A 27,742-nucleotide genomic window follows, 5' to 3' on the forward strand; every position below is an offset into this window, starting at 1 on the left:
GCCACGGTGGCATGGCCGCTTTGGGCACCTGCCGAGACCGGAGACTACCAATAAACACCCAGTTTTCCTCCTCGTGGTAGAGCGCCAGCAGGAAGATCATTATGTCCTGTGTATCGATGATGTGTCGTGGGGGGAGACTAGCCCAAGGTACAGTAATATTCTTGCCTTTGTGTGACAACTGACAGCAAGAATAAGACTTGAGACCAGTGAGAAACAGAACTTGGAGAAATATTTCCAGTTCTCGTTCCACCTTATACAGTAGTAGCCTCACGCGCGCACATCCTTACTTGCACACACCACCTCACTCATCCTTACGTGCACACACATGCAAACATCCATCCTCACACACACACACACACACACACACACACACAAAAAAAAAGGCAGGTGTTTCCAAGCAAAGCCGCACCACCTCACTACCTGTGGATGGCCGCGGGATCCTGGGGGGGAAACCCACCAAGCCAGCCTGCACCTTTCCTCACCCGAGGGTGGGTCACCTTCCTGAACCACCAGTGTGGCCTGGCGGCGGGAGGATAGTGATGGTGGCCTTCACCTGTGTTGTGTACTGTACAGCTGTGTCCCTTGGTGAGATGTTACTCGTGTCTTTGTTTGTTGTCTGTTCTTGTTGGTTGGTCTCTTGTCGTTTCTCTACTTCACGGTGAGTCGCTGTCTCTATCATGCCTTGTACAGTGTTTACCTCAGAATGTCATAACTTTCTCCTCTGTTGTGTGGCTGTGTGAAGCTTAAGGTTACAGCGTTTGGTGAGTCAACCTGTGGGTCGGACACACACACACGGTACTGTATACAGGGTCTCAAGAATGTATGCACACTGCCTTACATATTTTCTTGGCGTGAATGGTTGTATTACAACAGCATCGTCCTCACTTGTGGCAGATCCCACACATCAACAAATGAGGAGAATATTGATGTTGTCAGAAACATTCACACCATTTTCACAAACGTGTGTAAAAAAAGTGTAAGGGAGGAATCCTGCTGTGTACTGTACATGGGTGTTGGTCTACATTATTAGTTATCCCTCGCTCATGAAATGGGAGGGATATAGTAGCCCGTTCCGTCACTCCGTCTGTCATTGAGTTTAATTCCGGAATATATTTTAGTGGGAAGGGTAGTTTAAAATGTCTTAAATATCAACTTGTTTCAGTATTTCAGTGGCGAATGATGGAGGTGAATCAGTGTTGTCTTGTGTCAGTCAGAATAAAGGAGTGAGCGGCATTAATTACAACACTATATTGTACCCGAGACGAATGTAGACGTACTGTTCAGAGCAGCGGCGGCGGTACAGTGGACGAGAGAGGTAGTGTGTCAGTCAGTCAGTCAGCACGTATGAAGAGAAGTCTTTTCCACCTCAAGACTTTCACTCTTCATTATTTCTTTTCAATTATTAACGGACAATAAAAAAAATTATTTGCAGATATCGATTTTTTTATGACCCATGTGTGGCCTATGTAAGGGGAGATAGCCGACTATACCAGTGACGCCTTGTTGAACCCTATTCTGTACTGCCCTCGTGTCACACCACCACCATATACACTAACCTGAGCTGACCTAACATAACTGGTATTCAATTATTTCATCTCGTGTTTGTGCTGGATAATTGTAGTGTATTTGGTGCTGCTCTGGTGCTGTAGGTTGTTTTAAGACTTGTGTTTGATGTTTCAATGATTCCGGCCGTTGAAACTACTACTAATAATAAACTACACCCCCTCCTCTCTCCCGTCGTGCAGAACCAGGTCAGTGATTGGCAGATCGTGTTTAACCCCCAACCCACATCCCCCCTACCCCTCGTCCCCACCCCACACCCCCCCTCCTCTACCTCACCCCATCCACCTCTTGACTTACCTGGTAATTAATTTCCTCTTGGTCTAAAGTAGGAAAAATCTATTTTGGATTTATTAACTGGAGAATGTACGGCGAACGTCTTCCTAGAATTCTTATAATAAACAAATCAACGTTTTGAAATATCTAATGATTTGTATTTTTTTAATTGAATAGTTATGTTTTGTTATAAATTTTTATATTGGGTTTAAACTGAAGAAAAAAGCCACAATGTTTAGTGGTAATATAATATTTCTAGTGATTGTCTATATTAATTTTTTTTAGTCATTATTCTGTCTTCATCTTTTTCATAACATAGTGACATGCAGAATTTTTTCCTATCCCAGTATTATCATGGTTGGTGTAGTTTTTGGCATGACGAAGTGCATGTTACATCTGCAGTAGCAAGTTGCTTAATCGACGCTGACTGGGCGAGTGGTAGAGGGAGGGAGGCAGCAGCAGGCGTGAGTGGGTGAGTTCAGGTGACGCCCGTATATTGTTCCTATACACCTGGTCCACTAAGGTTAATTAAGGACGTGCTGTTGAGTATTATAATGGTACATTGGTAGTATCATTACGACTATTATCATTACGTCATGTAGAATATAACGTTCCTCACCGCGGGGAGGGAAGTTAGGTAAGCATATTGGTTAGGGCTTTACGTTCAGATGAGACAGTCACTCCTTGTAGCTGTCGGTCAAGCAGGCAGGTCAGCAGACTAGTAGTGTGTTAGGGGACAGGCATTCAGGCATAAATCTTGCGTAAAATAGACCACACTCCGCCAGTCATACACACCAGGAAATAGTTCGTATAGCTGTGGACATGACCCGTAAACATTACTTATTTAGATAAATATTGTCGGGGTTCTCAAGTGTTTAGCAGCTGGATTACTTCTTTTCGGTATAGTTAAAACACTTGGTATATTATCATTGGAAGTTTTAAGCTGTCACATTCAGTTTATATACCGGTGTGAGGTCCGTCTAACACGACACACGCACACACCGTTGTAACTGAAACATCCTGTGTGAGGCTCCCAGATGTTGGTGTTCGTGGTCAGTTTTGTCTTGGACCGTTGTAACAAGATTATAACGATGTGTGTGTGTGTCGTATTACGGTGGTGTAATGGCCGCTTCCTCCTGCGCTTCATCATTGGTGTCAGATCCACGGCGGCTCGTGGGAGTGGATTTCGCACCGTCAGTGATGATGCAGAAGCTAGTGAGGTGGTGGTGGTGTAGCCGCGAGGGGAGGTGGACGGCTGGTACCTGGATGAGTCTTGGATTCTCGGCAACTTTCTCCTCTGGTGCTGGGTGACTGAACCACGACTACTCCACCCCCCCCCCACCACCTCTCATCCCCCCACCACCAGCCCCACCCCATCCTCACCATCACCCCAGTCCCATCCTCACCACCATCACCCCACCCCATCCTCACCACCATCCCCAACCATTACCATCATCTACAGTAGCAGCAGCATCATCCTCAGTAACAACAGTAACATCACCAAAAAGTAACCTCAACAATACCAAGAGCAACATCACCACCACCACCAGTTCTTCTCCACCATCCTCTCCTCCTCCTCTCCAACACCAGCACCTTACATCAACAGAAGAACCACATGCATGACCATTTATTACACCATATCCCTTCTCTCTATAATATGCATACATCTATATTACCATTACTATTTTGTATATATTATTCAGTGCACATACAGTAGGGTCTCTTCCAACACGGATTTAACCCTAACTGTATATTATTAAAAGACCGTAAACCCGCGTTGGACGAAACCCTATATCTGCACCTTAATCATTTTCTGAAGCATTCTCTTTGTCTGGGAGATATTCTGTATATATCATAAAGGGCTGTCCAGGTGTAAGTTAGGATGATAACGAGGGACATCATATGCAGGTGTGTGTGATATGTGTCTGTTATAACTCGTAGGATTGTTGCAGGTGTGTGGTTGGGAGAGCCGCGCATCGTCAAGGGACGGCAAGGCAAGTCTCACCTCTGTACATAGTGACTGGAGCCTAGAAGAGTTCGCACCACTGGATGACTGTTTTAACCCACCAGTGCTGGCTAGTACACTAACCCACCAGTGCTGGCTAGTACACTAACCCACCAGTGCTGACTAGTACACTAACCCACCAGTGCTGGCTAGTACACTAACCCACCAGTGCTGGCTAGTACACTAACCCACCAGTGCTGGCTAGTACACTAACCCACCAGTGCTGGCTAGTACACTAACCCACCAGTGTTGGCTAGTACACTAACCCACCAGTGCTGGCTAGTACACTAACCCACCAGCGCTGGCCTCTACACTAACCCACCAGCGCTGGCCTCTACACTAACCCACCAGCGCTGGCCTCTACACTAACCCACCAGCGCTGGCCTCTACACTAACCCACCAGCGCTGGCCAGTTTGATTTTGCATTTAAGATAATGGTGTGAGTGATGCTGCCTCAGGGGGGATCAAGGTTACACATCACTGCCTGCCTGAAGTAAAGGAAGCTTAAAACAGAATGCTCTCTACAGTATTTTTTATATAAATAACTGGTTACATGTTGGTACTATATCAGTGTTATGAAAAACATCATTCCGGCTTTATTGTAAGAAAAAATGAACGAGAGCGTTGAATATTTACCGATTCACTGAACAATAAATGTATTGATTTTAAAAACAATTCTGACAATATATGGAATAGGAGTTGCAGAGGCGGAAAGTACACACATAACTCACGACATTTCAGGATATAACACGTTAGGTTAGGTGGTGCTAGAGACGCCAGGTGTAGAGGAGACTAGGATTACACAATATTATGGTTGGCCCGGTGTGTAGAGAGAGAGAGTTGCCTGTGTACGTGTGTCATGACGGGAAAGTTGTGAGGTAATAGTGACTGTTTACGGCTGGTTGCGTGGATAGGTGGGTGCGTCTTAGGGAAACTAGAACAGAGTCAGAGGTACTGTAGGCTATCGTGGGGTTAAACTAGCGAGTACTGTACACACTTGGTCACAACTTCCCCTCCCTGCTGGTTAGTTATACAAAATGTAGTGTAATCTTGTAGCCGCTTACTTGTACTTGTTAAGGATATGTAACGAGTTTTTTTTTCTATTTTCATGTCCGTAGCTACAGTTTGGGGAGTTTTGTAGAAGTTTTATCGTGTGAAGTTGGTATCTGAGAACGTGTGTGACCTCCCCAGCCATATGAGGACATTGTAGCGGAAGTTGCAAACAGTACTCTGGGATTTCAACACGCGATGGTTATAGTAGAGCTACATCATAAGAAAGAGCAGCGTTCGATGAAATATATATACAGACAAGACGAGAGTACAAAAAAAAGCAATTTCCTTTTTAAAAGAGTTTCACCTATACTGTATGGTCAAACATCATTGGAACTTTTTTTTAACACAAACTACACGGGCGATAACACTTTATTCTCCTCTACCATCACATGAAACCTTCTCTCTCTCTCCTTGACGGTGATGGACGTCCGTGTTGGAGTTTCACCTCATCGTGTTCTGAACCGTGATCAACACACTATAAATTCTCCCTTACCTCCAGTCGAGTTGTCTATCGTTGGTAAATTTGTAGTCGACGATCCTGACAGTGAGCATTGATAATTAATTAATGGGCAAATGTATAGATATTGATTCTTATTAATTGATGGTAGGGGAGGTAATGAGGATAATTTTACTAAATATTATTCAGTTCAGAGATCCCTATAACGGGTTGAAGGAGTGTTAGGTGGTGTTAGCATGATCTTGTTGACCTGTGTGGTGGGGGTCGTCTCAAGGTGGCTCCAGCGGTCGCCAGGAGTCACACTGTGGTCGTGATCCCGCAGTTGTTGACACTAGGCTCCACTCTGGCGCCGGTTCACCAGGTCGTTCGTTACATTGAATTAAGAACATAAGAAAATAAGGAGTCTGCAATAGGCCGGTTGGCCTGTGCATGGCAGCTCCTGTCGAGAGTTACTACCACTCTCTATCATCCATGAATCTATCTAGCCTCCCTTTGAAACTTTCTAGAGTTCCCGCACTTACTACAAAGTTGCTAAGCTTGTTCCACTCGTCCACCACCCTATTTGTGAACCAGTTCCTTCCTATCTCCCTCCTAAACCTAAACTTATCCAACTTGAATCCGTTGCTCTAAGTCCTATCCTGCTCGGATATTATAAGAACTTTATCTATATCCCCTTTATTGATTCCTTTCACGCACTTAAATACTTCTATCATATCTCCCCGCACTCTTCGTCTTTCTAGGGAATGCAAGTTAAGTTTCTTTAACCTATCCTGATATGGAAGGTTTCTAAGTCCCGGAATCATTTTTGTCATTCTTCGCTGCACCGACTCTAGTGAATTTATATCCATTCTATAACAGGGGCACCAGAACTGGACCGCATAATCGAGGTGCGGCCTGACTAGCGCAAGATACAGTTGCAATAAGACCTCTGCACTCTTGTTACTTACACTTCTAGATATAAAACCCAATACTCTGTTTGCCTTATTTCGAACATTAACGCACTGTTTTCTAGGCCGTAGGTCCGGGCTTACAAGTACCCCTAGGTCTCTTTCACAAGTCGACTTCTCTAGGTTGATGTTGTTAAGGCTGCATACATTACAGTATTTGTTCTTCCAATATTAAGTACGCTGCACTTGCTGGTGTTGAATTTCATTTGCCATTTTTCAGACCACCCCTGCAGTTTATTTAGATCCTCCTGTAATGCATTTGCATCCTGCCCTGAATTAATCTGCCGCCCTATTTTGGTGTCATCCGCAAACTTGCTTATGTCACTGCTGATCCCAGTATCTAGATTGTTTATGTAGATTATGAACAAGAGTGGGCCTAGTACTGACCCCTGGGGAACCCCACTGGTTACACGGCCCCACTCAGATTTAACACCATCTACGCTGACCCTCTGCGTTCTATCGGTGAGCCATGATTTTATCCAATTTAAAACTTTCCCCTCGATACCATTAGCCTTAATTTTTCTCAGAAGCCTCTGATGCGTTACTCTGTCAAATGCTTTGCTAAAGTCTAAGTAAATAACATCGTAATTTTCGTCATTATCCACTACCTCGAAGACTCCTACAAAACGTTAGCAGATTTGTTAGACAAGATTTTCCCTTTGTAAACCCATGTTGAGAGTCGTAGATTAATTTGCTTTCTCTAGATGCGATCGGATGCTATCTGCTATAATTGATTCAAGAAATTTCCTCACTACTGACGTCAAGCTGATCGGCCGGTAATTTGACGCTGATGCTCTGTCTCCCTTTTTGAATATGGGTACTACATTTGCCTGTTTCCACAAGTCTGGCACAACTCCAGTGTCTAATGATTTTGTAAATAAGTTGACGAGGGGTCCGCTAATCTGTTCCCTACACTCTTTCAAGACTCGAGGGAAAATTTCATCCGGCCCTGGGAATTTTGTTTTCTTTCTTTATTTATCTTAAGAACATCCTCTTTTCTGATAGTGATATTCTTTAATTTCTCTTCTTCCTTTCCCTTAAATATCAGTTCCACCTCTGGAATTTCACCTGAAGATTAAACACCCAAACCTAACCTGACTATATCCCCCAAACTTAAACACAACACACACAGACAGACAGACAGACAGGCCGTTTTTTATTCGTATTGTATTTGTACCGTTTTAGGGTGTGGTGCTGCGTGACTGCATGTTGGAAGGTGTGTGGTGCGAACTGTGGTATGGTGAGGTGTGTGAGTAGGAGTGGTGTGGTGTGGTATATTGTGTATGTGTACTGGAGTGTATATTGTGATGAAACTGTATGAGACAACTTCATAGCGTAACCTTCACGCGGTGGTGAGTTTGGTCTCTTTAAAAACTCCAGCAGGCAACTGTGAAAAAAAGACCTCGACGCGGTGTAACATTATGAAAATTATCATGATACTGGCAACCCACCAGGGACACCACATCTCATTATATTTACAAAAACAACGGAGGAAAAAAAAATATATTCCCTAACGTACAAATATATTAACTGTACAAAATATATCGTTCGGTAAAGAGCAAAAGTTAAAAAAGAACAAAAACAAGCGAGGCGTCGTCCGAATCCGTCTTATACATCGTAACACTACAGAAAAAGAAGTGTTATATGGAAGGGAAAAAGAAAACTCTTCCAACGAACGTACTGTCAAATCATTGGTTACTTTCACATGGTCTTGGCTCAAATTACGTTTTTGCTGTTTTTTCACACACTCATTGTTACTAGAGAAGTCGATCTCTCGGACACGGTAATCGTTCGTTGCCTTGAGCGCTTGTTGGTTTCCTGAGATTTGCTTGTATATATTTTTTCAATCGGTTATGAATATTGTTTGGCTACATGTGCTTGTGTTTACTTGTTTGGATCTTTTTTAATCATGGCTATTGTTTCTGTATGTGCTTCTTTTTGTTTGTAAGCTTCTGTTGTATGCCTGAATGATTTGTTTGTGCATTCTGGTTTGATTTGCCTGTACATATTTATTTCCTGGTATTTGTTGGTTGCCTACACGTGTTATTTATTCTGTTTATATCTGGTCTGTCTGCATCTCAACATCCTCAAAGTGAACGTTTCTAATTCAGGTAATTTTTATATTATTCTGGACAGTAGCTTTGCGTTCAAGTGATCCTCTTAAGTGTAGTTTTAACATCATCTTACGAACGGAATTCGTCATTTTATGCCGTTAAGGTAACATGCATTAACATAGGGAAAATTGAATGTCGGGTTAGGTTGAAACTACAGGATGTTTTCGCAAGATTATTATTGAATTGTAAAGAGTTTCAAGTTTGTGCAGGACCCGTCACTTAACACAAGTTATTATTATTGTCAAACTTAAAAAAAACTAAAACAACACTGAGGAAGAGGCGAAAGTAAAAGAAAATATATACCGAGGGTATATATACACTACAGTATATATAGAGAGAGAGAGCTGCGTTACCTAGTGTCTCCCTCCCTCGCCTCATTGTCCATCATATAACCTTGAATTAGTTTCCTAGAATCGGTATCCTTGGAATGACATGTGTAACAGTGTATGTTTCGTTGTTTCCTTGCTGGACAGTGCGAGGTCAGGTGAGGGGAAGGAGTGAGGGCAGTGGGTGCATCATATAAGGAATTACGTACACAAGCATCTTGTTTTTGTTTAGCCGGGAGCAACATGAATACATAAAATATTCCAGAAACCATAAAAAAAACAATAACCGATAAATGAAACGAAGCTGAATAATAAAATTGAAAAAAAAAATAATTGAAACGTTTCGTAATGTTGAAATAAACGGGAGTGGTTTAGGCTATAACTAACTACCGGTAACTGTTATTATTATTTACTAAACAATAAGAAAACAATATTTAAATCTCTGGGAATTGGGATTCAGGAAATCCCCCTCTAGCCTCCCTCTGTTATGTCCGGGAAGGAACAGAGTGCAAGTGGACGCGATGTGTGAGGTGTAGGTAGCTGCGTCCCCCCCTGCCTCGCCTGCGCGTCCCCCTCTCGTCTGTGCCCCTGCCTCGTCTGTGCGTCCCCCTGCCTCGTCTGTGCGTCCCCCCTGCCTCGTCGTGCGTCCCCCTGCCTCGTCCGTGTGTGTGTCCCCCCTGCCTCTGTGTGTCCCCCTCTTGTGTGCGCGTGTGCGTGCGCGCGTGTCCCCTGCCTCGTCTGTGCGTCCCCCCTGCCTCGTCTCGTCCCCTGCCTGTCTGCGTCCCCCCTGCCTCGTTGTGTTTGTGTGTCCCCTCTCTGCCTAGCGTGTGTGTGTGTCCGTGTCCCTCCCTCCTGTCTCGTCTGTGCGTCTTCCCCTGCCTCGTCTGTGCGTCCTCCTGTCTCGTAGATGCGTCCCCCCTGCCTCGTGTGTGCGTCCCCCCCCTGCCTAGTCTTTGCGCCTCCTCCCCCCTGTCTAGATGATTACAGTTAAGAAGCAGGAAGACAATAAAACGGTTAACAAAATATATAGGGAACGTGGGGGTGGGTGGAGTAATGCTACCAGCTGACGATGACTTGATGTGTTTGTGTTGGAAACTTTCACAGTGATACAGTCTTGGTTGACGGAGCATCCGGTGGTGAAGAACAAAAACATTCTTCGTTTTCCTATTTATTTTCTCAAAGGAAAGCATGATGAGACGTTATATATTTTGGCTTTTGTTTCATACATGTTGTTTATACGGTCGGTGCCCTGTGTGCGAATTTCTACCCCCGGAGTTAGGATTTCTTATGAGGTTTTCTAGCGGGAGGGAGGAGGGTTCTGGTAGGTGTTGCTGGTGAAAGTTGTGGGGCGAGTGTGCATAGTGACTCGCACATAACTAATGATAACGACTTTCTGATTTCTTGAGAGGTTTTAGGGTTTTTTGATGTACTACTCTCTTATTAAGCGTAAGTTCCCTTAACCCCACGCCAGGTAGATATTTTTTTAATGTTTTAGAACGGCATGTATATAAACCAATTTTTAACACGTTTGGTTTATGTAACACTAGGAGTTACTGTGTTGGGGAGGGTGTTGTCTAATGGTAGACCCTGCTGCCATATGGCATCACGAAAATTGTGACCAAGTCCCAGGTTGCTGATATGACTTTCTGCTTCATTTACACGCAGTTGCAGGGTCTCAATTGTTTCTCTTACCATTGACAACACAACATACATATATCGTTACTCACTTTTGATCTTTTTTTTCATTTTTGTATTTATAGTTCTTTATTATTAATATTATTATTATTATTACAGTTACTGTATTATCATTATTTTATTATTTTATTTTGTTTGTTTTATCATAAATTTTATTTATTATGAATTATTATGACTATTATTTATTATTATTATTATTATTATTATTATTATTATTATTATTATTATTATTATTATTATTATTATTATTATTATTATTACATTTTCGCCCCCCAGGCCCCGATGTGGGTCAGTGACCTGTGTCCGGGTGGGCTAATCCCCGTTAAAAAAACAAAAAAACAAAAACAAACAGCCAGCACGCCCCCTAGCATCCCTCCCAGCACCCCTTCCCCAGCACCCCTTCCCCAGCACCAGCCTGTAGAAGTGGTACATGTAGCCACAAATCTCCACGAGTTGGCACTCATGAAGAATCCAGTTTTCTTATGCAGATTAGTAAGCATGAGCAGCAACTATGACTGGAATTATTGCCAAAAATGGATCTTTATTTTCCATTAGTTCCGGTGATTGATGCCGGAGCTCAACCCAAGACACTTGATTGATAGTAAAATGTGAATTGATCAGGGACGAGGTGTGTGTACTCCTCTCCTTTCACAGTTACTCTTGGAAACGTGGTAACCAAAGTAGTACGTCGGATTTATACAAACTTGTGTAGCGTGTGGCTCAGGGTCTCGTGTAGGGGGTCTCGGTGCTTGGGGTCTCGTGTAGGGGGAGTCTCGGTGCTTGGGGTCTCGTGTAGGGTGAGTCTCTGTTCGGGGTCTCGTGTAGGGGGGAGTCTCGGTGCTTGGGGTCTCGTGTAGAGTTAGGTAAGAGTGGTAGGGGGTGGATGGGGGCAAGTGGAAGAGGTTGAGAAGACGACATCAACAACAACACAAAGTGAAAGTAATGTACGTACGTGTGTGTGTGTGTACGTGCTCAATTATTGTTCGTGTGTGTGTATACTTGTGACTGTTTGTAGTGTACCTGTATGTTTATGTATATTTGTGACTGTAGTTTTAGTATGTCCGTCTGTGTGTCTGTTTCCATGTGTGTAAAGGTAGAACCCCTCGTCAGTGTACAGGTGAAGCATGTTTACCTACCGACAGTGTAGCCTCAGGTGAGATGATGATGGGGTTATGGTGGAAGGTAGAGGGGGGGGGTTCATTAGTCATCTTCACTATTGCGTTGTTCTCACGTTAACATGTTACACCAAAGGCAAGAATGTCTGTATGGTTGAGTGTTTCTTGAAGAATAACCCAGGGCAGGGAAATGCTGGGTCTTATATACTGTATTTTTACTATTTTAAAATCTACTTTCCAAAACTCGAATATTGTTTATTAGGACTCGGGTTTCTTATTTTAGGTTAATTATGATATTTAGTTTTTTCTTTGTGAAAATGCTGACATCAGTAGTTCCTAGTTTAACGTCAGTGACTTAGGATTTTCAATTTTTGAGAGGCTTGAAGTAGTTAAATGTTCACATCAAGTTTACTAAAAGTAGTATCAGAAAGTAGGATTTTTTATGATAAAAGCCGCTGGCCTTACTGCCCACGTATCAGTGTATTTATAATGTTTAAAAGTGGGCACCATAAATTTGTCAAGCGATATCGGTGGTAACCTTAATCTAGCGAGTGGCGATGAGCGGGACTTTCTTCACCTTAACAGAACAGGTTCTACCTCACCCGTGTGTCGTGTCCTTGTACATTTTGTTGTAAGTAAATTCTACCTAATTAGTAAACCTATGATTTGATTCTGTTGTTTCTTCTTAAAGTGTGTGTGTGTGTGTGTGTGTGTGTGTGTGTGTGTGTTTTAAGAGGCCCCTACACTGTCAATATTAGTGATCGTTTAGATTAGGGTAAATATTGATGAATATCGCAATAGTTTTAATAAAAGTCGGTTTGATTTTTTTTTGCGCAGTGCTTCATTTCATATTAAAAAGTATCACACTTCAAGGTGATAACCTTTTAATGATCTTCTCGACTGTAACATTAGTACGGGACACATGTACAACCATTGTCTCCTTTACATATCAATACATTATTTGTGTAAATCTCTTTATTTTAAATTAGAATGTTTCAAACTTGAAAGCAAAATTTTCTTACCTGTATACAAACTTTAAGGTAGTCTATACCAGCATATGTCTCCATAACGATACAAATACTTGCCTGGGGAGATATTGTGCTACTAACTAAATTTAATGCTGTATCTTCAAATGTGTTGCCGGTGGCCAAGTAGAGCTATGTTACTGATAACCTCTGACTTGCTGTGATCTATCTCCTATGACTGTTTTTAATCAATGGGGGTTACCATCTTTACGGACTCGTCAAACGCTGCACCATCCATACACAAGAAGTTTCTGTAATCTTTTGGCTCGCTGACTTGTATCCTTTAACAGACTTTCATGGCTATAATGATTTATTTTCATGTACACTGTACCATCGCTTCATTCACCAACGCTTTTTTTTTCAACACCAAAAGCTAATGCAATGGTTATACAGTACATGCCGTACCTGTGTCTGCCATGTTGACTATAAGAAAGTGGGTGCCGTACTGACAGATTTTTGCGCAATAATATTGAGCCACATAGGTGATGTACATATGGCCCAATAATAATGAATCGATATGTTGTTTCGTTAGTATTAACCTGCTGCAAGTTTGTTTGTTTGTTTGCTTGTACCTCTCAATTTAGGTGAATCATTGATACCTGTATGGGTCGCCAACTTCCATTTAAACGTTCTTATAATATACACGAGCCATATAATAATTGCCTTAAAAATGGTCGTCAATCTGATATTATATGGTCTTTAAATTGATTATTATTCTTATTTAATACTGCCTTTAAATTTATATTATAATAAAATATAAGGTTGATCATTCTAATATGATAGTAAGATTGAAGATCATTTTGATATAATATGGCGTTTATAGTGATGATTCTTGTATAATATAAGAAGATTGATGATCATTCTAATTTAATGGTATGGTTGGTGATTATTTCAGTTGTCTTAATACTTGACTTGTTATAACAGGTTGACAGTATGATATGGCGTCTGTTGTAACTGTCAATGGTTATACATTTATTAGAGTATAAGTTGTCTTCATCTTAACAGTTGATGGTCATTTAGAAATTTACTAATTTTGTGAAATTAATTTACATTCATCACAGCAATGGATTCAGGTGATGTTAATAGTTTAAGACAGAACACTTCTAACATTTTTAGGCTGCTGTTTTATTTTAAAAGTGGCATCCGTGTTAAAATTGAATTGTGTTGGAAAATCTTACTTGTTTCCCTCTTAAAAATACTGATGGATTTCTGCATCAAGTACTGTACAGTAGTCATACTTTATATTTTTCCCCAGGGTGATGGAGAGTCTGCCCCTGACACGCCACCGCCAGAGACGGCTCCAGATGATGATGGCGGCACGCCTGCCGTCACCACTGAATCGGAGACCATTACTAAACCTTCCCCGACTCAAAAGTCTTCCAGCCGTAATAAATCAAAGAAAATTGCCTCGGCTGCTGCTCCTCCTCCCCTGGAACTTAGTTTCAACTTGGACGGCATGTCTGTCACCCTCTTTATATTGTCCTTTGTTACACGCATTTGGAAATTGGAGACTCCCAGAGGAATTGTGTAAGTGCAGCAATGTTTTTCTAATGGAAACGCCAGCAGCCGTTTTCTTAGTCGTTCCGGAGCTAGGCGAACACCTTCGGGAGCTAGCTCCCTACACGTGAATGGGTTCCTTGAATGCCTTTCCAAGGCCTCTCAAACCAGTCGTACGCATCATTCATGCGTACTTCCGGTGTGAGAAGCCTCGGAAACATGTTTACGAAACCCATTCGTGTGGGGGGGGGGGGTTGCTAGCTCCTGAACAACTATGAATATGGCTGAAATTCTTTAATGGATAATTTTATTTTTTATCACTTTCAGCTCTTACATGGCAGCTATTATAGATGAAAGTTAGCTGTAGGGAAAGCAGCCATCATCTTTGTAAATTAGTTATAGGGACGGTAGCCATTGTCCTTTTAAATTAGTTGTAGGGATGGCAGTCATCTGTAAGTTAGCTGTGTGGATAGCAGCCGTCGTCTTTGTAAACTAGTTATAGGGATGGCAACATTGCAAAGGGGACGGCAACCATATCTGAAGGGACTGCCGCCATCGTCTATGTAAGTTAGCTGTAGGGACGGCAGCCATCGTTTATGTAAGTTAGCTGTAGGGACGGTAGCCATCGTCTTTGTAACTTAGCAGTCGGGACGGTAGCTATCGTCTTTGTAAGTTAGCTGTAGGGGTGGCAGCCATCATTTGTAAAGTTCAATGTTTCTTGCATTCCATTTTTGCAGATTGTTGGGGACCCCCTGTATACTGTACTGTACTGTAAATGTATTGCATTTGACTTCTTAACTTGTGGTAAGCAATACTGTACAGTATCCACTTTTCACAGGTTTGATGAACTGCACTATGGGAAGTACGCAGGATTGTACATGCAGAACACCTTCTTCTTTGATTCTCAGCCGCCCCTTGGCAAACAGTTGATAGCTCTTGCCGCCTACCTGGCAGGTTTTGATGGTTAGTTCATGAAGTTTATTGTACTTTACAAGAGGTCTGATTTCTTCACTTGTATATTAAAAACAAAATTATGTCATTTTTCATATTAGTATTTTGAGTACTGTACTGTACTGTACTGTATAGTGTTGATTATATGTCTGTTACTGATTGTGATATCACATTTAAGGCAGTTTTCTCAATACCCTATACAGTACAATAATGTATAAATATTTTCTTTACACTGTACTTGTTATATTTTTATAACAATATACTGCATGCCCACCTGTTAACAAAAACACATATTACAATTTTAAGTACTATTCAGTGCACTGCACATTATTGGCTTGTAGTTTACAGAAATATTAGCATTCTTATTCTCAGTAATGACCAGTACATATCGTAACTCTTTTCTTATAAACAGTATAACTATCCTTGTGTTGGGGATAAGAAACATAGTTAAAGTTCAGACACAGTATTGTAGTGGAATGATGAATTAAGTGTTAAAATATTAAGATCTTGTGCAACTATCAACTTTGTTACTGGTGTCAAGATATAATTTTTATATCTTTTTCTATGAATTAAGATAATGTGATTTGATGTCCTTTGTAGGTCACTTCTATAATATGAGGTGTTGTGGATGTTAGTGATGACCTCGACATGTATACCGTATATGAAAATTCGTTTACTGGGGTAATATTTATCTCCAGAGTCTGTAGAAGATAGTGAACAGCATCCCAAGATGCCAGTACATACTGTATTGGGAAGATTAAATGCATTTGAAGGGTTTTATATTGGGTGCGTCTTAAGTCGCGGTCATCATTAACATCTGCAGCGCCTTATATGTAGTTCCAAGTCCATGGGATCAGAGCCCTTGGTATTAGTGTGCTGGTACTGTATTAATACTGTTGTGCTATGATGTGAGTTACATAGCACAAGCGCATGATTATGATGAAGGTAGTGTAAGCTGTCATATTGTGGGATTTCAAGATCAACCCTTCATTTTTCTTGCAGGTGCATTCAAATTTGATCGCATTGGTACCCCTTATGATCCCATTGTGCCTGTGTCAGCCATGCGTGTGGTTCCAGCATTTTTTGGATCCTTATTAATGCCCACTGTCTATAATGTATTGGTGGAGTTGGGACTCTCGCACTATGCAGGAGCCCTTGCTGCATTTCTCATGATATTTGGTAAGTATCCTTCTTGTAATGGTTGTATTAAAATAACTCGCTGGTAAAGACTAACAACTGAAAAATTTGATAAAGGAAACTTTGCTTAGTACAGTATTTGAGAGCATTTGTGAGGTTTTGTTTAGAGGTAGCTGGGCTGAGATGGGTTGAGCCTTTGGACAGAATGGAGGACCCCAAAGGGTGCAAGAGTCCAAGTGTGAAGGAAAGAGAAGCTGCAAAAGCCTGTTCAGCATGGATGAAGAGCTGCCATTAGATAATCACAGCTAACCTATACGGGCATGGAAAATTGCCATAGAGTGGTGATGTGATTGCCCTTACTGTTTGGTTTCAATAATATGGAATTAAAAAAATGTTTTGTATATCACTGCTCCTTGGTCCCTATAATAGTATTAATCACAAAGTTGCCATTGAGCTTGCTGAGCAGTTTATTTCTTTATGTAAATGCACATATCCATTATAGTGATTTTTGGATGGTAACTGCAAATTCTAAGCTTGGCCATTTTTTTTTTGGCATTGTAGTGAAGTAAAATTGGGTATCATGAATTTAAATGTTGTTGTTTTGGCCTTTGCAGATAATGCCCTATTAGCCCAGTCCCGCTTCATTCTCATGGAGGGAATTCTTATGTTCTTCGGTATATTTGGTCTTCTCTGCATTTTGAAATTTCGTCGTTTTTACCATCAGCCATACAGTATTCCCTGGTTTACCTGTCTAACTGTTGGGGCTGCGTCCTTGGGTGCTTGTGTATGGTAAGAAAAACCCCTTTTTGATCATGGTTTAAACATAATATAAATATACTGGTATGTTATAGTCAAGATTTAACAAATGAATACTGATATACAGTTCTGTTGTAGGATTTCCTGAAAACTGATTTTGATTTATATGTTCGCAGTGTTCGATACTTTGGTATATTCACGTTCCTTCTGGGATTTGGCATCTTGGCTCGTGACTTTTGGATGATGGTTGGCGATCGCTTGATATCTGAACGCCAGTTATTGGGACACTTCCTCACACGAGCAGTTATTTTTATAACCATTCCAGTTTCACTTTATATTGGCAGTTTTTATTTACATCTCTCACTGCTGTATAAGGCTGGACCCAATGATAATATAATGACTTCAGCATTCCAAGCCAGTCTTGAGGTGAGTTTTATATTACAGTATTTTTATTATTTTATACTGTACAGTACTGTACTGTGTATTAATATATTATTGGTGGTTTAAAGAATTTTCAGATCAAAGTTTTGTTTCTGCTCGTTCAGTTCAAAGTACAGTATCTCATGGTTTGAACTTGTTGCACAAGATTAAGGTACTCTTTCTCCTGACATCAGATCAAACTTAAAGATACTAAACACGTCAGTATTTGTATCAAAATACCTTGTCAACATCTTGCCGCTGTTTCATCAAGCATAACACGAGTTTTATTGTTATTTAAGTTAACTACTGTCGATGCAGTACAATACTGTATGTTGTTCTTAGTTTGTCTTTATAAACTGACCAGGTTCAGTATGGGAAGCCCAGAGCTGTCTGAGTAAGCACCTCAGCATCTTCTGATGCTTGAAAAAAAAAAATAACAAACATTTTCCTATGTACTAAATTGAAACTGGACCAAAATCAAGAGATAAGGGACTGCCTTTACTCTATTCCATAGACTTAACAAAATTTTAATTTTCTTACTACTGTAATTGTATCTGGTGGGTTATATTGAAAATTATATTTAATGAAGCATATTGTAATTGGTAAAGTATATTACAGTAATATATTTTATATAAAATGAGCTGGAGGAAATATTAGTGGCTATATACTACATGTTTAAGACAGACAAAACACTCGGATTATTGATAGTGTATATAATTTTATTTGATTTCATCTTCATATTTTGGAGTTTGGTTTGAATAATAATGATCATACAATATATTTTCTTTTAATAAACTTGCAGGAGGGAATGATAGCAAGAGAACATGAAATATGCTCATTAGCCAGCAGGTCTCCTTTTGTGAATGTGTACAGTAATTAAGCTTTTTTTTTTTAAGTACTGTAATTTATTTTATTTTACTAAAGGTGATCATTGTTTGGATACCATGAAACAATGGTAGTAGTGGGTCTGGGGCAGTAAAATATGGATTGTGGAATACCTGTACAGTACTTTATTATTTTATTCCTAAAGAGTTGTTCATTTTATGCAATTTTAGTTTGTACAACCTTCATAGTTATACTGTATAAGGACACTCCCAGCTATCTTAACTATTTTCATTCACGGTAACATTCATTTCTTGCCATCTCCTCTCTCAATCTATTATCAACCACTACTGTATACAAGGGGGGGGGGGGGCTATTCCAACTGATGTGCCTGATGTTGACACACTTGATATTTTACAGGGTGGCTTAGCAGCAATCGTTGCCAATCAGCCAGTAAAGGTACTTCATGGATCTCAAATAACGCTTCGCCACACTCATGGTCGTACGTGTTGGCTTCACTCTCACGATACAGTTTATCCCGTCAAGTACCCAGACGGGCGTGGGTCTTCGCACCAGCAGCAGGTCACGTGTTACAGCTACAAGGATGTTAACAACTGGTGGATTGTAAAGAAACCAGAGATGTAAGTTGGTAATAGTGCATCAGTTTAAATTTTGCTTTTAACTTTTTTCTACAAAATCGCTAAATTGAAAAATTGTACCATACACTATTTAAGTACAATACTGCACATAGATTCCATTATTTATGGATTATTTGCTTTTGATCTGTCAATGCGAGTCATTTGTTCCTTGTTCCTTCCATAGCAAGTGATAAGTGATCCAAATGTTGTAACTTAAGACATAAAGATTTAAAAAGATAAAAAGTGAACAGGTGGACGACTACAGTCTAGCACTTGGGTGGAAAAATAGCTTTTGCTGCCATTGATCAGCATTTCCTTGTATGCATATTTTGCCAAGCCTTAAAAGCAATATTTTTGCCCTTAGGAAACCACTACAGTGCACTACAGAATAGTCTTGTTAGATATTGCTGTCACCGTGTTTATGAACTGCCCTTAATTTTAAAAATAACAAATACTGAAATTCCTACCAGGTTTATAATAACAATATAACTAGTACCTCTTATTCTGTGAAGTTGTGGGCTGTAACATTGCATTTAATAATCCGAGGATTTATTTATTTTTTTTATAGCATTATTCAAAATTGTGTAAGGTATTTTGAACACTTGCATTAACCTGGTATTAAAGAAATGCTTATTGTTAAAAAGGATTGTCGAATTTTAGTGTTACCTGTAACCTGGGATATGGAAGACTTGTAAGATGAGTTTTCTTGATACAGTACAGTGAAACTTCCATGTAACGGAATCCTCTCTGCAATTAATACATTAGATGGGGGGTTTCACATCTAGTGGATCCTCAATGTAGTGGACGTTCATATTTACGTTATTCTTCAAATGGAGGGTTTACATCTAATGAACCCTAGATATAATGGACTTTCCTCTCCATATAGTCTGTTAATTAGATTTTTCATTGTACTGTATACATGTACTGCATACTGGTAATCATAAATATGGTTCAAAAGTTTTAAATTCAGCATCGATATCATTTTCTTTTTCCAGAGAGGAGTTGGTTGTGACAGAGCCTCAAGAGCCTATTAAAAATGGTGACATCATCCAAATAGTTCACGGCTTAACTTCTCGAGCCCTCAACTCCCATGATGTTGCAGCCGCCATGTCGCCACACAACCAAGAGGTGAGCTTCTAAATGTATCTTGCATGTTATTTTTTAGAATTTATGTAGAGTGTGTGTGTTTGTGTGATGGCTCATACAGTGTGTATTATAGTTTATAGCCTCATACAGTGTGTGTAATGGTTCGTAAAGTGTGTGTGAAGGGTTGCAATTTGAGATACACACAAAGTGGATTGAATTGGGAATTTAAAAGTCAAGTGTGAGGGTCATCTGTGAGCATATTACCCATGTGTTGCTTGTAATACTGTGCCCATATTAACTTTTTACTTTTCTTCTTTTCTTAGGTTGCTGCATACATAGACTACAATGTGTCTATGCCAGCTCAGTCATTGTGGCGCGTAGAGATTCTTAACGGTGAAGTGAGTGATGGATACTGGCATGCTGTGGAGAGTCAGGTAAGAGTCTTCAGTTGTAATGATGTACAGTACGGTCTTGTTAATGTCTATCTGATGGATTTATACTTCGAAGTAATTTAATAGAATTTTTGAATGTACAGTAGGCATCTCCTGATTTATTTGTTGGGTGAAGTGATTTCTGGAAGTGTTTTTATAGGATAACTGGAATGATTGATACATTGTTATACAGTGGGACACATCTCTACTGGCCAGCTGATGATAAAATCTACTTTCCTGTAGGTGGATATAGGGGACTAATGAGAGCCTGGAGCCTTGGCCTCTATTTCCCATAGGCCCAAGTTTTTCTTTTCTTTTCAAACATGGATTTACTTTGTACAGTGTAATCCAGGAACCTAACTATTGCATTGATTGAGGGATTTCTGTACTGTTAGGAAACTATGAATGATCTGCCAAATATAATGTGCTAATTATTCACTTAGAATGTGACCCAATTATCTCTCCTCTTTCAGATTCGTTTAATTCACTTGAATTCGAGTCAAGCACTCAAGTTTTCTGGACGTCAGCTCCCAGACTGGGGTTTCAGACAACATGAAGTTGTCACTGATAAAGTGCTTGATCAGGAGGATACGATCTGGAATGTTGAAGAACATCGCTATACACGAAGTATGTTGTGACCTTTTTGTATGAATGTATGTAAGGAGTTTGGCTATGATATAATGGGGTTTTAAACCTTGTCCTGTAAGTATGGTATGCACATAGCATGTGTTTCGACTCGTGCAAATTTTCGACTTGTCTTGTGAAGAAAAATGTTTTTTCTGCAAATTTTTGCTGCTGTATTTAGAATTTATTCATATAAAAAAATATGTTGATAGGGCTTTGGCTTAATTATACTTGGCCAAATATAAGTACAGTATGTTATATTGATGGTAAATGGAAAAAGATTGAAAGACTGTATCTGTTTGTATTTAGGCGGTAAAAAGGAAAGAACCACACCAGGGTGTTATTATCTTCGAGTGAAGACATGAATTTACTTTGTCATTGGTGAATCTTTTAGTTGGGATTTTGTAGATGTGCTACTAGAGATTACTATAGTGACAGTCACATGAAAATAAAATTTCTTATTTCTCTTTATAGCCGAGGACAAGAAAGAACGAGAGAAAGACTTGCTTCGATCAGAAATGATTCCCATGGAACGCAAGAATTTAACTTTCTGGAATAAACTGTTTGAACTCCAGTACAAGATGTTGTTTAACAACCAAGAAAATGTTGCTGGTCATATGTATGCTTCAGAACCCTTAGACTGGCTCTCTCTTAAGCGAGGTGTTGCTTACTGGATCTCTGCAAACAGCAATGTAAGTGCACTTCTCTTATGTCCCACTAACAAAAGCCAATGGGCATTATAATTTTACCGTACCTTTGTTATTCCATCATACAGTGGTCCCTCGGTTAACGAGCACAATCCTTTCCAGCAGGTTGCTCGTTAACCGAAAAACTCATTAACCGAAACCATTGTTTCAATGGGTTTTTGGGTAATTGGTTTCAGCTCACCGAAAATTGCCTAAATTCAACAAAAAAGGTAGAAAAGTACACTTACTTTGAGGTGTGTATGTAGAAGGCTCCTGGATGATGATGATGATGATGATGATGGGAATTAGAATGGGGGTGGAGGAGGAGGGAGAAGAGAAGGCAATGGGGTGTAAGAGAAGTCACCCCATGGCGCCATTTCACCCATAAAATTTTAGTTCTCTTGGTGTAATTCAAGATTATTTTCTTTAAATCAACACACTGCACTGCATTATATATTGTCAATTTGTAAAATAAATTTCAAAATGACCAATAATTTGCTTGGAAACACACAAAAAAAGCGTTTAGTTGAAGAGTCTCAAGCAAGATGCTCCCTCCACTGTAAACAGAGAGAGACTAACGCCTGTCTGGTGTGTTAACAGGCTGGATGGCATGCCAAAAACTAGTTTCTTTACCTTCAATTATGTTCAATAATTGTTAAAATGACTAAAAAATTTTATATTAAACTTTAAAAATTATTGAATAGTTTAAACTTCTTGATATTTACTAAAATAGTAAGGAATTTAAACCCTAAAACTGATTACTGTATTGGTGGACTAATACTACAGCTGGTGGACCGCCAAATGCAAGCGTAAACATGTTGAAGTTGGCTCGTAAAAAACTCGTTAATCGAGGGATTGCTCGTTAACCGAAGTTAAGAATCTTATGGAAGGTAAATCGTTAACCGAAATCTCGTTAACCGAGGCGCTCGTTAACCGAGGGATCACTGTATTGTTGTCTTTGTAATATATAGCTTTATTATATTTAATATCACAAAACCTATTAGTACAACAATCATATTGTGCCTATTGATCTTAAGACCAAAAGGGCAAAGATTAACATCACCATAAGCTAAACATGACCGTCTTTAATTCCCAAAATTTCCTTGCCAGATATATAATGTATCCAATTTAATTTGTATCATGTACACTAATATTTCAGATGAAGTGTGGCAGTTACCCAGTTTAGTCTTTAACCATTACAGTACAGTACCTGTACTATGTTTTATTGTTTTGTTTTTCAGGCTCAGGTTCACTTCATAGGAAACATTGTTACTTGGTTGTCTGGCACATTGAGTTTGGTAGTGTATGCCAGTCTCTTCCTGGTGTACTTACTAAGGCGACAGAGGGCTTGTTATGATCTTCCTGAGGATGCCTGGAACAAATTTTGCAGCATAGGGGAGGTGAGTGGACTGGTACTAAACTTTCCGTGAGAATTCATTGTTGTAATTATGACGTTCAAGTGAAAGGAAGTGAAGTTGGAGGGCCTTATCTTACACCTGTGGCTGTGGTCCTGCCAGTATAGACTTTAATCACCACTGTTTTTTACATTTATCAGTACTGGTGAAGAAATGGAGAAAAAAAGCCATATTTTAGTTATTAGCTCTCCTGTTTGTAGTGAAGTGAATTTTGACATAAGGTTATGGTACTTCCCCCTCACCCCCTCCAAAAAAAAAAATTGTCTTTATAATCTCAAAATACTGTACTGACCAAGAGTGGTTGGTGCCAGTACGTATTTGTATTTCTGAAATAAATATGCGGTTGTAAAAAATTTTCTTATGTTGATGTTTTAATGTATATTTGTTTTTCTTGTACAGTAATCTGAATTTAGAAGACTTATAATTTATTTTAATATTGCGAACTTCAATATTCTTAATGTTTTATTATTATACTGTATAAAGTCGAGTACAGTATTCAACGTTCCAGTTACACGTGGGGCTCATTCTTTGTGATGAAATAAGGAGTTTAATATAGACTGGGAATAGTGTGCAGAAGTTTTGAACAGTTAATATATTGAATATGAATATTGTATAAATTCATGAAGTATTTTCTCACTTGTCAGTTTATTATTATTATTAGTAGTAGTATGTATTAGATGGTTACTTGACAAAATATTTTTACAGGTTCTTGGAATTGGATATGCAGTGCACTACTTCCCTTACTTCCTTGTTGACCGGACATTGTTCCTTCACCACTATATGCCAGCCTACATATTCAAAGTAAGATTACTATTTTTTTAATAAGGTGTTGATCCTTGTAATTTGTGCCATGTACTGTATGACAGCGATAGTACATGTTGGGTAGTTGTCAGGAAAAGGTTAAGGACATACCCTTACAGACAAAGCATGTCAAGAACTTTTGGGTGGTCAAGGCTTTTTAACTAAGTCAAAAGACTTAGCCATGTGTTAATAAGTGGGTACAGTATTGTCACAACAATTAAGCAAGTTACAAATAACTACAGAGGTATGGTGCAGAATTTACCTTACTTCATCTCCATTTAAATAAGATTATTTTTACAATTACTTGAAATCTTTTGGCTGCAATTTTTTTTGGTTCACCACTTTTAATTATGTCTTTATTGCTTCTTTGGGGTTTTGGCACCGTAGTCTATTTAGTACTAGACACCAGTAATGAGAAAGCACCGATTTAAGTATATTCTTATATCTAAATAACTAATGACTGTATAGGCTATTTTATGTATTTTAATTAGTAACTGTGGATGTTGGTTTTATTAATGCTTTTATTATTATGCTTTTATTATTATTATTGTTCATTTGTTAAAAGATAAAATAATATCTTGTTTCCAGTTATGTATGTTGGCAGCCATGATAGAACATGGGCATTACCTCGTCTGTCAATATTTCAAGTCCCCTCGTGTAGCCAAAGTATATGTGGGAGCCGTGGGAGTTTGGATGGTGGCAATCCTCTATGTATTTTGGTTCTTTGCACCCGTTACATATGGTGCAACCGACCTCACAGCTGATCAAGTAATGAAAATGGCTTGGAGGGAAACCTGGGATCTCATTATTCATAAGCAGTAACCAGTAGAGTATCCTAAGATTTTTTTTTTTAAGAAATAAAACATGAATATTTTTGTAATGTTATAACAGGGTTCATGGAGAGCCAGTCGAATAATTTTTTATTTTTATTTTTTATGAGGATTGAGGGACATGTCACAGTTCAGTGTTGTAACAGTCGGCCAGGTACTGTTGCATACAGGTTGAAATTATTTATGTGCATACTTTACAAATACAGTAATATGATTGTTATTGAAAGCAAATCTTACAAAAATTTATTTAATTTATTTAAGTTATTTGCATTGAACTTAATACAAAGTAACAGCCTATAATTACATTTTCTCTTTTTTGAGTAGTAAGGTTTGAACTTAAAATTTGTTTAATCTTTTTCACATTTACTGTACAGTGATTGAACTGATTTTCCTGGTCTAAAAATTCAAAATCTTTCCTACCAAGTGTTCATTTATAATCAATGAATGTGTTTAGTCATAAATAAAAATATACCACCTTGTGTTACCTTCAGCAACTTTGTCCAGTCCCATTTATTATCTTGTGTGAATCAGTTTTATATTCTGTAATATACACTAAATACTAGCTACTTGTAAAGTATTTGTGTACAGTATTTGCATGTGATGTAAAAATTCCTACAGGTGATCTGAGTTTGTGGTAGCCATTTTATAAACAGTACTTCCAAGTAGTTCTTCCTGTATAGTACATACCAATATACTTGTACGTCTATGTATAAAGATATTAATTTTAGTTAAGTGAATTCTTGTTAGTTATAAAACTGAAAGATGTGAATGTAATATTTGACAATGGATAAATAATAAATCATCGGTGTAATTAAGTTATTTATGATGGCATGATACTCGAAGTTGGTACAGATACTAAATAGTTTTATTACCATATAATCTTGGTGATGGTGATATAAATGTTACTCAAAATACTTATTGCTATTTTTGTATATTTGTTACTTTGATATATAAAAGAAAATACAGTGATGACGAGTTTTAATACTACTTTTATCATAGATAAGGATTTATTGCTGTAATGAAATGCATGAACTTCGTCCAGACACATTGTTGTTGTTTTCGTTGAGTTGGGCAGACACGTCGACGAAACATCCCAGTGTGATGCATAACATGTTTAGGAGGCGAGTGACCTTGCAGTGTGCCGCTGCCTTGAGTCACCACGATAATAGTCCTCTTCCAAGCACTACCACCGTCACTTTCTCACCACCACCCATCCTCAGCATCACGACACAATCACTTCAGCAGCAGCATCGCCACCACTTCCACAATCACTTCCCCAGCGCCGCCACCACAATCACTTCCCCAGTGCTGCCACCACAATCACTTCCCCAATGCTGCTACCACAATCACTTTCCTAGTCCCACCACCACAATCACTTCCCCAGCACTTAGCTGCAACAAACAGTCAGTAGGAGCGAGGACGTTCAGCCAGGAAAGTGATCAGATGTGTAGTGAGCGGGACCACGCCTCCCTAATTCTGAAGTTTACTGAAGCTCCGAGACACCTCGCTTACTCGCTCACACAAAATAAACTGAAGCACTTCCATTTGAAACATATTTGGGTCAAGGATTTTTATTTATTTTTTCACAACGTGTAGATCATTAGCAAGATAATAACCCTCTTAATTGTGTTTACACAGATTAATACAATATATTCTTGTTTGATTATGTAATTAAAGATTCTGAAAAAAACTGGATTCGCAGCTCCATGACTTCTGATTCGGGGATATTGTTTATAAAATTAAATGAATCGTAGCGGTTTCTTGAGGAGGCCTTGTATATGATGTCATGAGTGGGAGGAGCTCAGAAACAAGGTGTGGAGTTATGATCAGTGTGGTTGTTTGTAATGGCCATTAACATACCACAGTGGTGACTTTTATTACTAAATTAATTATTTAATGTGTACACGATCTTATACTCGTCAACCCAAATTTATTGATCTACAACATTCACCATAAAATATCTTCATTAATTGCTAAATTAAGTATTATTTACATGGTCTTCAGTTACAGTAAGTTATGTTTTTATCTGTTTATTTACCATAGGTCATTGTGGACCGAAGCCCTTAGTGGGTGTCGCTGTTAATGCCAGGTGTGACCAGCGCTTAATTTGTGCCAGAAAATACTAAAATGGCGTTCTAGCACTTTAAGATTTACTTGAGTAGATTGTAAATATAATCTTGTATCCTTAACTTTTCAATGCAATGTATATAATTTCTTCACAATGTGACCTCACAAGCTCTGGCAATAAGTGCTTTCCCAGTTCCACAGGCTCTGTCGGCTCCTTCACAGCATCTGTCTCGGACTCGCTAAAGTTCCACCACTTCTTATTTTACAAATCACGCTCTAGGTCTGATAGTTCTTAATAGTTAGGTTAGCTTAGGTTGGGTCTATGAGGGAGAAGTTTACTTAGATTATGAGCAGATGGTGCAGGAGTACAGCCCCCCTCTCTCACTCCTAACGACTGAGGTTCAATTCTCACTTGGGTCGGATGTGACCGTATTAAATGGCCGACTAGAAGAAGAAACTGGTTACCTCCATTACTATACTGTAGTTTCCCAAGTTTGTTAAATAAATCCGCTGTTGGATATGTAAGAGATTGGTGCGTGAATTTCTTTCTCTGCATGATATACAAGTCCCCAAAAGAGTTCACTGAACTTGACTTAATCTACAGATGACGGACAAAAGGACATCGAGAATGCACTGATAAACAATACCAAGGACACGAGTCCTTGACAACGTGTGAAAGTGTGGCCACGTCACAGCTGCTGTGGCAGCTGATGATGATCTCTTGTTTTATCAACACAGATAACATTGTGTGAGTTAAAACAGTCCTGTAGTGCAGCGTAGTAGAGCACAGGCTACATTTATAGCAAAATTTAAGCGTATGGTCTCAAGAGGAGGCTTGACATTGATCACTCTTGTACTGCTAAGTTTCTCCTTGGGTCTCACAGGTAGAGTATAAGTACAGTGTACTATGAACTTTGGAGTTTTATTCTTTTAGCAGTCGTCAGGTGCTGGTGTTTTTAAGACCGCTGTTGTAAAGAAGTGAGTGTTTTATGAGTACCAGTTATTAAG

The 27,742-nt window shown here is 39.3% G+C and overlaps 1 protein-coding gene across 2 annotated transcripts in view; it reads left to right on the top strand.

Moving 5' to 3' along the window:
- LOC121866449 (protein O-mannosyltransferase 1-like) overlaps nucleotides 1-25,636 on the top strand; it is a 32,310-nt gene extending 6,674 nt beyond the window's left edge. Inside the window, exons 2-15 of one of the 2 annotated variants that reach the window (XM_042366122.1) lie at nucleotides 3,789-3,830; nucleotides 13,829-14,100; nucleotides 14,909-15,033; nucleotides 16,024-16,200; nucleotides 16,773-16,947; nucleotides 17,091-17,340; nucleotides 18,577-18,797; nucleotides 19,790-19,922; nucleotides 20,204-20,314; nucleotides 20,785-20,938; nucleotides 21,410-21,627; nucleotides 22,863-23,021; nucleotides 23,742-23,837; nucleotides 24,426-25,636. In XM_042366122.1, the coding sequence (XP_042222056.1) occupies nucleotides 3,789-3,830; nucleotides 13,829-14,100; nucleotides 14,909-15,033; nucleotides 16,024-16,200; nucleotides 16,773-16,947; nucleotides 17,091-17,340; nucleotides 18,577-18,797; nucleotides 19,790-19,922; nucleotides 20,204-20,314; nucleotides 20,785-20,938; nucleotides 21,410-21,627; nucleotides 22,863-23,021; nucleotides 23,742-23,837; nucleotides 24,426-24,659 (2,367 nt within the window). In that variant the 3' untranslated portion in view covers nucleotides 24,660-25,636. The remainder of the gene's footprint in view (nucleotides 1-3,788; nucleotides 3,831-13,828; nucleotides 14,101-14,908; nucleotides 15,034-16,023; nucleotides 16,201-16,772; nucleotides 16,948-17,090; nucleotides 17,341-18,576; nucleotides 18,798-19,789; nucleotides 19,923-20,203; nucleotides 20,315-20,784; nucleotides 20,939-21,409; nucleotides 21,628-22,862; nucleotides 23,022-23,741; nucleotides 23,838-24,425) is intronic. The other variant, XM_042366123.1, reaches the window with a different exon arrangement.
- Nucleotides 25,637-27,742: the final 2,106 nt, after the last annotated feature.

The sequence above is a fragment of the Homarus americanus genome, unplaced genomic scaffold (genome assembly GCF_018991925.1).
Source record: "Homarus americanus isolate GMGI-L3 unplaced genomic scaffold, GMGI_Hamer_2.0 scaffold16430, whole genome shotgun sequence".
NCBI lineage: Eukaryota > Metazoa > Arthropoda > Malacostraca > Decapoda > Nephropidae > Homarus > Homarus americanus.